Source organism: Tenrec ecaudatus, chromosome 2, assembly GCF_050624435.1.
Source record: "Tenrec ecaudatus isolate mTenEca1 chromosome 2, mTenEca1.hap1, whole genome shotgun sequence".
NCBI classification, from domain to species: Eukaryota; Metazoa; Chordata; class Mammalia; order Afrosoricida; family Tenrecidae; genus Tenrec; species Tenrec ecaudatus.
The window spans coordinates 51,995,179-52,009,719 of record NC_134531.1 but is presented as its reverse complement, the minus strand read 5'-3'; the positions used below and the strand labels follow the sequence as shown (position 1 = coordinate 52,009,719).

At 42.7% G+C, this 14,541-nt stretch overlaps 1 protein-coding gene across 1 annotated transcript in view; it reads left to right on the top strand.

Annotated features, from left to right (window-relative positions):
* Window positions 1–14,541, top strand: part of ANKRD55 (ankyrin repeat domain 55) — a 140,635-nt gene that overhangs the window by 46,338 nt on the left and 79,756 nt on the right. Inside the window, exons 5-6 of the mRNA XM_075542652.1 lie at window positions 3,005–3,114; window positions 13,749–13,809. Coding sequence (XP_075398767.1) covers window positions 3,005–3,114; window positions 13,749–13,809 — 171 coding nt within the window. The remainder of the gene's footprint in view (window positions 1–3,004; window positions 3,115–13,748; window positions 13,810–14,541) is intronic.

The window sequence follows — 14,541 nt, the reverse complement described above, 5'->3', positions numbered from 1 at the left end:
CTATTCTGGATATTTCATATCAGTAGAATTATACACTGTTGATCTGACTTACTTCACTCAGCATGAGGTTTTCAGGATTCATTAATGCTGTAGCTGAATAATATTCTAGGGTATGGATATACCCACCACTTGCCTGCCAAGTTGTAGGAGGGTGGTGGCTTGCGTGTTACTGTGATTTGGGAAGCCGTGTTGCTGCTATTTGAAATACCAGCAGGGTCACCCAAAGCGAACCGGTTTCAGCAGTTCTTCCCGACTAACAACAGAGTCTGAAGAAGGAGCAGGCTGCCTCTTCAAAGAGATTATCCACTGAAAACCTTGTGAATCACACTGAAACAGTATCAGATACTGAAAATCGTGTGACTAGAAGCAGAACATTATCAGAGATGGTGCTATAAAATGAACCCCTCAGGTCAGAGAGTATTCAGAATATGACGGAGGAAGAGCTGTCTTTCCAGTTCCGTCTACCATACTGAGTGCGCTGGAGTAAAGCCTGTAGGAATAAAGCTCCCTTTGCCGATGGACCACAGCTCAAAATGAGAGGAAACAGCTGCAAACTGTTGCTTTTATCAATTCTTATCAAACTGCTTCTAATATCAATTAATAGTGAGAACTTGGAATGTATAAAATATGAATGTAGGAAAATTGGAAATCATCAAAAATGAAATGGAATACACAAAGGTCAATTTTCTAGGTAGTGGCGAGCTGAAATGGATGGATAGTGGTCATTTTGATTTTTTTTTAAATCATAGGATTTACTATTCTGGGCATGACAGATTCAGAAGGAATGGCATGGCATTCATGGTCAAAGAGCCATTTCAAGATGTATCTTGAAGTACAGTGTTGTCTGAGATAGGAAATATCCACATATTAGGAAATCAACACAACCATTACTCACATTATGATGCAAAATTGATTGGGAATTCCAATGTCCTGAGCCTGAAATTGATCAAACATGCAATCAAGAGGCATTGATAGTCATTGACACTTGGAAAGAAAAAGTTGGAAACAAAGAGGAGGGAATAGCAATTGGAAAACATGACTTTGGAGACAGAAACAAAGTTGGAGATTGCAAGAACCAAGGGTCCTGAAGACAGAAGTCTGCGCTGAAAGCATTAGCAAACACCAAGGCACCAGCAATGCGTGGACTACCCATTGACTTGATTCAACAAGCTGATGAAGCCCTGAAAGCACTATTGCCTATGTCAAGACATAGGAAGAGAGCTGTCTCTCTACGTGCTTTGCTCTTGTTACTAGTGTTAAAAAAATCCACCGTCAAAAGCAAGATCTTAAAGCTTAATTCTTATGTTTTCTTCTAAGAGTTATATATGACTTAAGTTCTTATCGTTAGGTTCTTGGTCTAGTTAGAGTTCATTTTCATATCTGGTGTGAGATTTAAATTCTGTTTCACTCTTTTGCATGTGGAGAGCCAGTTATTTCAGTACCACTTGTTGAGACTTTTCCTTCCCTATTGAATGTACTTGACACACTTGTCCAAAAATCAATTGGTCATACATTTATATGACCATTTAATATGATTTTTTAAAATTATGACGAGTGAAAGTTTACATGTATATTAGTTTTTCATACACAAATTCATACACATTTTAATCTATTGTTTGCCATCTAATGTGTTTTTGTTGATAGATTTTTATCCAGACTTTGCAGAACCAATAAGCCTTTTTTTTCTATTTTTCATGATCTCTATGAAGCTCAACACTATAATTTTTACTGCTTTTAACATTGCCTTCAGGGAAATGTTCAAAGTCATTTTTCTCATCATCTTGTTGGCTTGATAGAACATAAACTTGAGGCTCAATTATAAACAATTGGAAGAGCACAGGAAGCCTGCTTCTAAACAAAATAGAGTTACAGTAGTCTTCATAATAACAGTTGTTAGTTATTTATGAGCCTATAAATTGGTGATTAACCCAAGTGGTTCTGAATGAATGTAGGAGGAAGGATATGCAGCATATGAGTCGGATTGGATAAGTCACTTTAGGAAGTCTGAAACGGGCTGAATTGAAGCTGCACTTTGAGATGGGAGATGTAGTGAGGAAATGACCCAGATCTGCGTGCTGACTAAAGGAAGGGGAACACATGGGATGTAGTAATATTAGTTCTCAGTTGGGGAAGTTAAGGATCAGCAGGGAGCCCACAAAATTTTCCTGAAGAGTTCCTGTTGCGTAAAACAACAATGGGGAATCTTTGGAAGGTACTAGAAATACTCCCATGAATTAATGTAGGAGGATGTCTCTGCAGCAGATGAATAGGGCTGGATAAGTCACTTTGAGAAGCATGAAATGGAAAGCAACACCTAATCTGAAACTGGAATCCTTGGAAGGTACTGGAAATAGTTCTCTGTTCAGGTATTTAGACTGTCCACATCAGAAAGATCAGTCAATAAGATGAGTAGTTAAGAAGATGTCCCAACCAGTGAAGTGGGACACAGATCAAGATTCTAGGGGTTGGGAAGGAGGTTGGTTAGAATAAGCAAGCCTTTAACCTTGTATGTTAGACCAGAAACTTACAAACTTGGACAAAGGCCCGTTTGTCAGAAAGGAGGCACATGGCAGAATTGCATAGGAATCCAATTTTTAGAATTGGGTCATAACATCTAAGCCAGACCATTAACAACAATGATTGGAAGTTCACAGACTAAGAGGCTAGGGATGGTTCGCCATCTCACATCACATGCCATGTATTGCCCAGAGATTGGTACCAGTATGAACATATGAACAGAAACAACACTTCTGAATGGCTCTAGAAATAGGAGGGGACAACTAGATACAGGATCTAGGAATCAGTCTGCATCTGACCAGTATTCCATCACAGTCTTCCAGAAAACCTGGGAATTCACACTTGGGGATTGTGGCACGTAACCATTTCAAGTCAAAGAAAATGTAGTTTTAACCAAAGATGAAATGCAAAGAAAAGTAGAGAGATTTGGGGGGAATATGTTATGTGAGCTGTGTTGTATAATGATGTGCTTGCTCTTGTATTTCAGGGTTGGCTTGAAGGCTGCGTGAGTCTGCTCAGAAATGGTGCCAAGCACAATATCCCCGATAAAAATGGCCGTCTGCCATTGCATGCTGCCACTGCTGAGCCTGATGTAAGGTAAGTAGGCAAGTAGGCACAGCACTCAGGTTGGCAGAGACTCAACTTACATTAGAGGCTCATTCAGTCCATCCCTTTGTGGCTAATAAAAATAAATCCATATCTAAGTAAATTTAAAAAAGTATCTTGGAATAGATTTCATCTCTAGTCGCATTCCCCTACTAAAGAAGGGAAAACCCTTCTTTCTTTGTCCATCATTTAAAGAGACTCTTTGTCATCATCAAAAGTCATGTATGCATTCATTCAATTCATTAGTCATTATTGATTTAATAAATGTTGCTTTTTGTATACTTTTGTTATATCGAGTGCTTATTACACAGTGTTCCAGGCCCTAAGAGTTCCCTAAAAACCAAGACATCATATCTGACCTTAGAAAGTTTAGCTTCTAGTGAAGACACTAAGCAGCACATTAGAAAACAATACTCAAGTAAGACACTTTCAGGCAGTTTTGTTCGCTAGGAAGACCATCAGACTGGGTGTAGGGGCAAAGACTGAGCAGAATGATTAATGCCTAAACCCAGGGTCATGCCAACATGTACTTATGGGTTAGGAAAAGGGAAATAGCCAAAGTTGGGGGGGAGGGGAACTCACTGCCATCTAGTTGATACCAATTCATAGTGACCTTATAGGACAGAGTAGAACTGCCCTTACGGTTTCCATAGCAATCCATCTTTACAGGAGCAGAAAGCCTCAAACTCCTGACCTTGCAGTTAGCAGCCCAACACATAGCCCACAAGCCACCAGGGCTCCAAGAGAAGGAAAAGCGCCTAAGACAGAGTGAGACCAGTGGAAGCGAGAGGAAAGCAAGAGTAGGCTTTGGAAACCATGTGAAGAAATATAATCAAATAAATTGATAAAGATCCCATTTTAAAAAATCACTCTCGATGTTAACCTTGATGACCTGGATGAAGTCATGTTTGTTTGTTTGTTTAAATAATTTTATTGGGGGTTCATACAACTCTTATCATAATACATACCTACATACATTGTGTCAAGTACATTTGTGTATTTGTTGCCATCATCATTTTCAAAACATTCTCTTAATGTTTGAGCCCTTGGTATCAGCTCCTCATTTTCCCCCTCCCTCCCTTACAAACACTTGATAATTTATAAATTATTATTTTTTCATGTCTTACACCGACCAATGTCTCCCTTCACCTACTTTTCCCTTGTCTGTCCCCCTGGAAAGGGGTTATATGTAGATCATTGTGATCGGTTCCCCTTCTCCCCGCACCTTTCCCTTACGCTCCTGGTGCCGCTACTCTCCTTGTTGCTCCTGAGGGGTTCCCTGGGATTCCAGCTCTTATCTGTACCTGTGAACATGCTTTGGGATAGCCAGATTTATGAGGTAGAATTGGGATCATATAGAGGAAAGTTGTGTGTTTCATCGGTGCCACACTGCACGCTGACTGGCTCATCTCTTCTGTCAAGTGTAATGCCATCTTTGCCTTCCTCCACATCCAAATGGTCTCATTCTTTATGATTTTTATTAAAACAGACAAAGACTTTTTATTGTGAGCTAAGTGAGAGTTTACAGAGCAGATTGTCATCTTTGTATTCAACAATTTATTAGACCTCCCAATGGCTGGCTCTGTTCTCATCATGTTTTTGCCCATCTCCCTCTTGTTGGATATTGTCTTCTCCTTCACCCAAGAGAACACCTGTCTACCCTCTAGCCTATGACTTTCCCTTCTCTGCCTCCCCCTCTAGTCATCGTGAAAATCTGTTTATTGTTTTTAAAGCATGAAAATCTTTTTTAAGGTTTTTTCCCATGTATTTTTAACAGTAGCTTCATAAAATGTTTTTAAAGATTTTCAAAGTAGCTGAACAGGCCTCTTCTTAACCTTTGCCAACACCACCGAGACCAGGCTTTGTGGGCCTCATCCTTCACATTTTGTGTCCATAACTAAAACTTGTGGAGTCTGGGAAATGCCACCATAAGTCTCAGGTTTAAAGAGAACACAATTTTCTCATTTCATTGTGCTTTGCAATGAAATAAAATGTTTAGAAAAAGAGGACCTGATACCAAGGGCTCAAATAGAAAGTAAATGTTTTGAAAATGATAATGCCAACATATGTACAAATATGCTGGATACAATTGATGTATGGGATGTTATGAGAGCTGTAAAAGCCCCCAATAAAATACTTTTTTTTAAAAAAGGTTAGATAATTTCAAAGCTATTCCCAAAGATCTCCTCTTATCATCATTGGATTGTTCACAGAATAACACAAAACTCAGACTTACTCAAAGTCTAACACTACAAGAAAGTCTAAACCAGAAATGGCTAGCCCAGTCAGCTAATTACCAATAAACAGTGTAAGGAATGAGTCTCTTTGGATTAACTAGACAAAAATTAATGGCCTTTTTTGACAACTCACAGTAACAGTTAGTCACAAAATTGTGTTTTTTCTCTATGACGATCTAAAATAAAATATACTCTTTTTAAAAATATATCATTTTATTGGGGGTTCTTATAGCTCTTATAACAATCCATATATCAATTGTATCAAATACATTTGTACATGTGTTACCTTCATCATTTTCAAAACATTTTCTTTCAACTTGAGAGCTTGGTATCAGCTCCTCTTTTTGCCCTCCCTCCCCCACCTTCCTACTCTCATAAGCCCTTGATAAATTATAAATTATTATTCTTTTCATATCTTATACTGTCCGCTGTCTCCCTTCACCCACCAATTCTGTTGTTTGTCCCCCTTGGGGTATGGGGTGTGTGTTATGCATCAATCATTGCAATCGGTTCCCTCTTTCTCCCCCTTCTCCCCACACCTTCCCCTTACCCACATGGTATCGCTACTCCCATTATTGCTCCTGAGGGCTTTATCAGTCCTGGATTCCATGTCTCAAGACCTCTTATCTGTACCCAGGTACATGCTCCGGTCTAGCCAGATTTGTAAGGTAGAACTGGGATCATGATAGTAGAGGATGGGGAGAAACATTAAAGAACTAGACAAATGTTTTGTGTTTAGTCAGTGCTGTACTTCACTCTGGCTGGCTCACCCCTTCCTTGTGACCCTGCTGTGAGGGGATGTCCAATTGTCTACAGATGGGCTTTGGGTCTCCTCTCCTACCCCCTCATTCGCATCGATGGGTAAAATACACTTCTTAATATTATTTTACCTGGATTTGTTCTACGTCACTGCTCTTTTCTGCAGTGACCTTTATTTCAAAATTGACCTTTCTGAAACGTGGCACCCTGCTTAGTTACGGTAATGACAGTTCTTGTACCAAGGAAACTAAAAGCGTTCGTGTTTGGGTGTTGTTAGGCACCATAGAATCAGTTCCAACCCCCAGGGACCGGGTCTACAATAGAAAAGACAGATCGGGGCCTCGCCCCCCTCCTACTCTTTGCTGTTTGAAAGGATTGTCACAGCCACTGTGTCGATTTCTCTCATTAAACGTTTTCCTTTTTTCCTTTACCTCCACTTTACCAAGAAGCCCTGGTGACTCTGTGGGATAAGCATTGCACTGCTAACCACAAGTTCGGCAGTTCAAGCCCACCCATCCCACCTTGGAGAAAAATGAGGCTATAAAGATTTACAGCCTTGTAAACTCTGTATAGGCTTGCTATGAGTCAGAATTGACTGTGCTGTGGGGATGGATGCAGAGATAAGGGTTTAATTTCCACCCAATGGGAATCATGGATAGCCATCCCTCATGTATCAGTGGAGGTTGGCGTATTGCTCTGATGCTCACTAGGTTTCAGCAGATCTCAGAGACTAAGAGGAATTAGAAAGAAAGGCACGGCTATCTACTTCTAAAAATATCAGCCAGTGAAAACCTATGGATTGCAATGGTCTAATCCCAACTGATCATGGGGATGACCTAGCCTTGGGCATCACTTTGTTCCATTGTCACCTGAGTGGAGGGCAGGGAGAACCAACAGTGACACAGTGCCAGCTCAGGATCAGACTGCCTCAGACGCCGCAGCTGATTGGCCACGTTGCTCAGGCAAGTTGACGACTCCCGGGTTACCTAGAGTTCTCTTGTTCTAGAAAGCCAGGATAATACAGTAAGTTGTACTTCAAGAAGAAATATATAAGAAAATGAATGGAAAACATAGAACACAGCTCTTGTACACTGTTGGTGCTCAGTTTAGTGTCAGTGATGCTGATTGTCAGTGATATGGAAGATATTAAGAAAGACATTATTTATCACTAAAGAATGAAGCCCGGTTACTGGTGCCACACCAACTCTCATGTTGGCCTTCTTCCTGTGGCACTCAAAAAAGATGACGGGCTTCAAGGGGTTCATGGAAAAATAGAATTAAAAGACAATGGAATTTCTCCAGGTTTTTTTTTTAATTTAGCCCCCTTGTATGTACACATATAAATGTACAGGAAAAGGCAGTTCTGTACCAGATGAGCACACTCACTCATTGGACGGCACGGGCCATCCAATGGTGAGCAGCATGGCTATTGGTATTGACACTAGACCTCGCCTGTTGGTAGACTGCAGAACCCAGGAACTACTCAGGCGGTTCCAAACTCCCTGTCTACTTCTGTTCGTGCACATGCATCTGCATTCCCCTGAACTGTGAACAGTATGGACAGGCCACATTGTGCCCACATGCTCACGTCGCCAGCCTCAGATTAGAATGCTAACCCTCAGATCTCCAACCAGGAAGCTTCTTCTAGCTGGCTTGCCCAGAGGTTACGCAGAGCAGAGCCTCAAAGCAGAAGTGGCTTATAAAGGAGCAAAGAGGCTTCTCCGAGGAGCCCTTCGCCTCCAGAGAGATTTTCATTCTCTGATGGAAACAACAGCTTAGCAAACCAATCAGTTCCAGTATTTATCGTTAGCTAAACTACAGCTCAGTGGGGGACCTACGCTGATGCAGGGATAAGTGATTGATAATTATGAACAAGTCGGCAAGTCGCAGGGACAAAAGCCAAAGGGCCCACACTGCATCTGGGGCCCTACTTTCCGGCTTTGAATCCCCTGCCTCTCAGCAGGTCCAACGTTTATCCTTTTCAGTCTCCCTTGCTCCCTTGGCTGAGGCATTCAGAGGGCACCCGTGCGAAAGAGGGGGCAGAATCATTAAGACAAAAGCCCTAAGAGAGCGGGGTGTGTTTGTACAACACTGCACAAACGGGGGTTGGAAGGCAAGCAGCGATTTCCTCTGAAAGCAGCCCCAGGCCTCCCGAAGGTCTTTTTCATGATCTCCATGGTTACCAGCAGATTTTTTTTTCTTTTCTTTTTCTTTTTGCCAACACACCAGCAGGCTTCTTTTCAACCATTTTGTGGACAGCCAGGTGGGGGCGGGGCTGTAGGAATCATTTCTTTGGAATTTTAATCCCTAGTTACCAGGAAATAGATTCTTACCTGTGTGTGGATCTTCACGCAGCAGCATACTTGCATATCTGGAGAACCTAACCTCGGGGCAGGGAGGTGAGGCGGTTGTCTTGGAAACGATTTGTCCTAAGGCTGGCATGAGGGGGACCAGTTCAAGGGTGGGAGCTCCAGGGGCAGCAAAACAGATCAATTCATGGAAACAGGTCACTCCAGGATGCTTCCAGCTGCTCCGTCCCCAGACCATCAACTATCTGGGATATTTCTCGGGAAAACTCACAAAATAGAGTAGAGGGTGTATCTCAGAGGTGCACCGCCATTGGGGGGTCAACCTCTTAAAGCTGTGTTATTTGTACAAGTCCCCTTGATAGGACTGAACGATTAAACTATTCCATTGTATGGCATGAAGAGTTTATGATGTGCCAATAAAACTGTTGGGGACAAAAAAAATAAAGAGAAGAAGCTTTAAAACAGCATAACATACATAGATCTCACTATGGCATATTGAGCGTTTTGTATTCATCAACTCACGTAAATGCTTTTGACGTATTCTTATCACTCTTTCATAGACAGAAAATGCAGGCTCTGAGACTTCCATAGCTTGTCGCAGTTAGTCCTAGGGGTTCACAGTGGAGCCCGGAGTGGAACAGGAATGATCTGGCTCCAGCATTCTGTTCTGGTATCACCGACCACGTGCCTGTCTAAGAAGAGCACGTCTGCCGGGAATCCTCCTAGTCTGCCATCCCGGTACCTTGGAGGCGTGGGCTTTACATGGCACCTGCTGCCTTCCAAATCTGCAAGCAGAGCAGTCTGAGCTGGTGCTGACAGGAAACCAGCCTGGGGCTCCTGGAAGGAATACTCCCCATACCACCATAGCACAAAAATGAAGAATTCTGAATGTCTTCTGATAATTAAGACAAATGTGATACAAGAGTCTTACAGATTGCCTCTGCACCAAAGCTTGTGCTTGGTCTCTAGTCCAGGCTCACTGTGTGGTGATCTTGACAAGATATTTAATGGCTTGAGTCCTTTGAACCCATAATATAAAAAGGTTGGATGAAAGGGGGTCAGGAGCAGGAAAAGAGGTTAGCAAAGGACACACCCAGAGAGAGATTCAATCGTTCTCTAGAAATGTGTATCCAGCTTGGAAGATCAAGGAAACAAATGAAGCCAAGCACTGGAGATTGGGGTGTATTAATCAGGGTCATGGCAATGAAGAGATGAAGCATTAAAAGGAAGCGGGTTAATAAATAAACAGCTACCACCCATTCAATGCTGGCTCATGGCAACCTTATGTACAAAGGAACAAGACGTTGCCTGGCCCGGCATCACCCTCTCAATCATCTGCATGCTCGGGTCCACTATGGTGACCACTGTACCAACCAATCTCATCCAGGGTCTCCCTCCCCTCCCTTGCCCTCTGAGTCACAGAACGTGTCTTCCTTCTGATAATGGTTCCAAACAAGCTAGTCAGACAGTGTTCTATTGTGATCATAAGTTTTGGCTGGTTGATTTTTGGAAGCAGGTCACCAGTGTTTCTCCTTAATTTGTATCAGTCAGGAAGCTCCTATGACACCTGTCCATCATGGAATACCAGTTGCACAGATAGCATCCAGCCTCACAGCAACCTGCAAGCCACCACCTTACAACTAAATGGCAACTAGAAGGTGATGGAAAGAGGTAACTGGAGTTCATGCAGGACCGCCTACAATTAGGAGAAACCAGTCCCTGGAGAAGGACATCATGTTTGGTGAAGTGTAGGGGAAGAGCCAAAAAAAGGAAGGCCCTCAGTGCGATGGATTGACACGGTGGTTGCCTCCATGGCTCAGGCACAGGAAACATGGTGAGGATGGCTCAGGGCTCTGCACTCTTCCGTTCTGTGTGCACAGGGTTGCTAGGTCGGAGCCAACTCAATAGATAGCACCGGACAACAACCCCAACAACTAGAAGTCTGGGGATAGTGTGAAGAAAGCCCAACTGATAACCGAGAGCCCACCCATTAAGCCCACCAGATGCTCGGAAGCCGAAATATGTGGCAATCTGTGACTATAAGGGTTACAAGCTTAGTAATCCTGTGGATCAGTCCCACTCCACCTTATACAGTAATCAAACATTACAATCGACTGGACAGAAAGGGGTTTGCTTTGGTTGGTTTTTTGTTTGTTTGAGGATTTGTTAATTTTGCTCCTCTAAATAGTTAGTGCACTGGGTTAAAGGTTAGAGGTTTGAATCTACCCAGAGCCACCTCAGTATAAAAGCCTGGAGGTGTCCTTGTGAAAAATCAACCATTGAAAATCCAAGGGAACATGGGTCCACTCTGACCTACATGAAGTCACTTTGGGTCAGGATCAACTCAGTGTCAACTAAAACTTTGTTTTGATTTATAATTAACCAAGAGTTGGTGACATAACCTGTCATTTTTCAGCCTTTTCCCATCTTCCCCAAAACAACAAGAAAATGTTGCCTGCTTTAGACCTAAAGGGGCCCGGAAAAGAGCTGGATTTGGAACCGGCTAAAGCAGTGGTGGCTGCAGCTTGAAAAGAGAGGTCTCCTACAGGAGAGGAGACCCGAGGTCGAGAAATAAGGTCAGAAAAGGAGCTGTTATCTCGACTGAAATAAAGTGAAAACTTGACTGAAGACAGGCCTAAAAAATTATCCTTTCATTTCAAGTCTTATACTAATGGGAATCCATTCATTATGTCATTATCAAAGGTTCCCAAATCTAGCTATTTATCAGATGTTATCAAACAATTTAACACTATAAAATTCTGGCTTCCTCCGCAGACCTACTGAGGCAGGAATGCTAGATACAAAGCCCAGATATTTGTGGTTTTAAGGATTTCCCCAGAGGGGGGAGAGAAAAAGAGTTGAGATGGAGCGACAGTTGTGACATCAAGGGTTAAATGATCTAGAAGCAATACTAATTGAGCTCCAGGTGTGCTCTCAATGCTTTATTTATCTCAGCCCATTTGATCCTCACACTGAGATGCAAGACAAGCCCCCTCTTTATAACCTCCGTTACTCAAAAGAGGATGCATGGGCACAGAGAAATTACATAGCTCACCTGGGGTCACAGAGGTAGCAAATGACAGGGTGGTGGTCGGAAGCCAGGCAATTGGGCTCCGGGGTCTGGGCTCATAGGCTTCTCACTGATAAAGTGTCTTCCTAAAGAAACCAAATGTGGGAACCAAGTGTAGAAGAGCCTGCATTTGAGAATCTTTAAAAGTCCTTTCACAGTGTTTCATGCTTAAACACTTGCTTGTTTCACAAAGAATGAGCTAGATTCTAAATCCTGGTATAATCGATGCACTTAAAATACATGGCACATGGACCTAGTGACAAGCAAGTGGAAAGCATTTTATGAATAAAGAAAAAGTGTGCTAGGATTTGGGTTCACAAAGTGCACGCAACAGTTCCCCACTCGGGGAAGTGCGCTAGAGCTAAAGATCCAAATGCTCTCTGGTCCCCAGGAGTACTAAAGTGGAGGAAAATGGCAGGGGGGGGGGAGGGCGGTGAGCAAAGATAGGAGGAGGTAACCCCTCCCAAAAAAAACCAATGTTCTCTCTCTCTCTTTTTTTTTTTTATGAAGGGGATAGTGCATTTGGAGTTCATTTCACCAGGTCATAAACTAAGACTCACTGCCATCAGTACCATTTGGAGTTCATTTCACCAGGTCAGACTGTTCATCAAACTTTCATCCAAACAGATAAATTTGACAAGATGTTTCCAAGAATGGAATAGCAGAGTTGACAGATGTATTAAGTGTAATGGAGAGTATTTTGAAGGTGATAAGTTTGTTTTGTTAAAAATTTTTAAATACATAGCTTTGAAAAAAATACTGTTTTGGGGGATACCCCACATATTTCTTATGGACACCTTCTAACTTATTACACTGGCTTCTTTTTCATGAGTCTTTTTCTTAGATAAACGGAAAGAGCCCTAACCTTTGGTCGGAGAGCCAGTTGTGTTACTAGACCATCTTTCCAAGTTAAGGTTCTTTCCCTGCTCAGGAGCAATAGCAAAGCAGAGAGTCGTTCTTGTCACACCAACCAAGTAATATATTAAAAGAAAAAGCCTCTAACAAGGGAGGAGACATACCTTCAGACCCATTCTGACACACAGTCTCCCAATAGGACAAAGTAGAACTGCCCTGGGGAGGGGGGCGGGGCTTCAGAGACTGTAACTCTTTATGGGAGTAGAAAGCCTCATCTTCCTCCTGCTGAGTGGCCGGTGGTTTGGAACTACTGGCCTGCAGGTAACAGCCCAACCCATAACCACCACACCACCAAGACAGACACTCCCCCCAAAAAGGAAGAAAGCAGATTTTCAAAAGAAATTTGGCGGCAATAAAAAGGAGATCAGGACTTAGGAGAGGGAGCACAAAGAGTGCAGCAGGATCTTCCTGTCCTAGCGCCCTCCCTCGGTGTTCTTTACCGCAGTTGTGAGTAGTCACTGCGCGTGCGCTTGGGACTGATTTCCTCCCTGAATGCAGCTGCTTGACAAAATGAACTGGAGCACCAGTTATCTTACAGAGAAGTAACAGTTTGAAACACTGCAAGCTTAAGCAATCTCACAACATAGGCATGTGGTATGGGGCTAAGGTATGCTGGTTTGGGCCAGCTTCTGCCAAGGTCAATTTTGTATGGCCGGATCAATGCCAGGCGGGCTTCTAGCGGCAAGTGACCTTGAATCTCCCCCGCCGTGCGGAGCTGACCAGAGCTGGCTGACACAACTAGCAGCAAGTGGCCTTGAATCTCCCACACACACCTGCGGAGCTGGCCAGAGCTGGCTATGTAAGCTGTCAGCAGCTTTGCAAGTTTTTTTCTTTCTTTTACTGACGGCCCGTTTTGTGCACTGCCTGTTTGGCTCAGCGCCAGCTTTGTTCTCGGCCCACCTTTCTGCACCCGGCACCGGCAGGGCCCATTTGGCTCATTGCCTGCTTTGTTCTTGCCCACAGCTCTGCACCCTGCACGAATGCACCCGAAACCAGGAAGACACCTTTACATTCCAGAAACCCGGACATACCTATCCATATATAAGCATCACCCCTGTAGCCTGCAGTGTGACTCCTCCGGCCCAGACCCTGTGGACCGTGGGACTTCTCCCAGGCTGGGTCTTTCTCCCCAATAAAGCCTGTTTGCTCTAATTAGACTGATTTGGTCTCTGGTGCCTCTCAACTTCCTTACAAATTTATGCCAGCATGTAGAAATAGGCATATTCAACCTCTCCCCTACCTATTCTGTCTCATTTGGGGCCTCCAACGGATGTGCATTTCTCATACTATGATCTTAACCTGCTTTTTGAGCTCTTTATTCTATTTTCCTTACAGGCTCCTAACAGTGCTGTTACAACAGTCAAACCTCAGTGAGATTAATCACCAGGACAATGAGGTGAGTGTACCCTGCCAGACAGTAGTTGTAAAGATAGTTATGCACTCTTAAATAAAGTTCTTAAGAAAGGATGGACCAGACAGTGAGTAGAGCTACCCCATTGCTATTATCTATTTACTGCTTTTAAAAAGCACTACATCCACACCTCACTTAGAAACATGGTGCGGTTCCAAAGATGAGGTCATTATGTGAAAAGTAGCATTAGACAAAATATGGAGGTTGACCACAGCAGATCACAAAATTGAGGGTAAATGCATCATGGCATAATTGCCAAATTATATCACTTCCTGCCAATCCACTAAAAATAATAACCTGGTCAAGTTGACAAATAAACTTAACCATCATGAGCAGCATTACTCTCACCTTGTTACCCCAGTGTTTATTACTGCTGGTCATACATCCTTCATGAGCAAAATAGAAGTTTTACTTTTATCATAAATTTTCAATGCTGAATATTAAGATAGTCACTGAGTGAGGAGTAGGTATACTGACTTTCCTTACGAGCCTGATTTATTTAACAGCTTTTAAAACTTATTTAAATAGCTATTTTAATATAATTCTTCATAAATGCAGTATGTGCTTGATTGGGTTGTATTTCACTATAAATGACTAATAACATTAAGAAAGTCTGACAATATTTAAAATGCATATGGTCAAATATGCCAAATCCTACAATTTGCACGAAATCCCGTTGCACATAGATAGCGAGGTAAGCTAGACTCCCTCACAGCT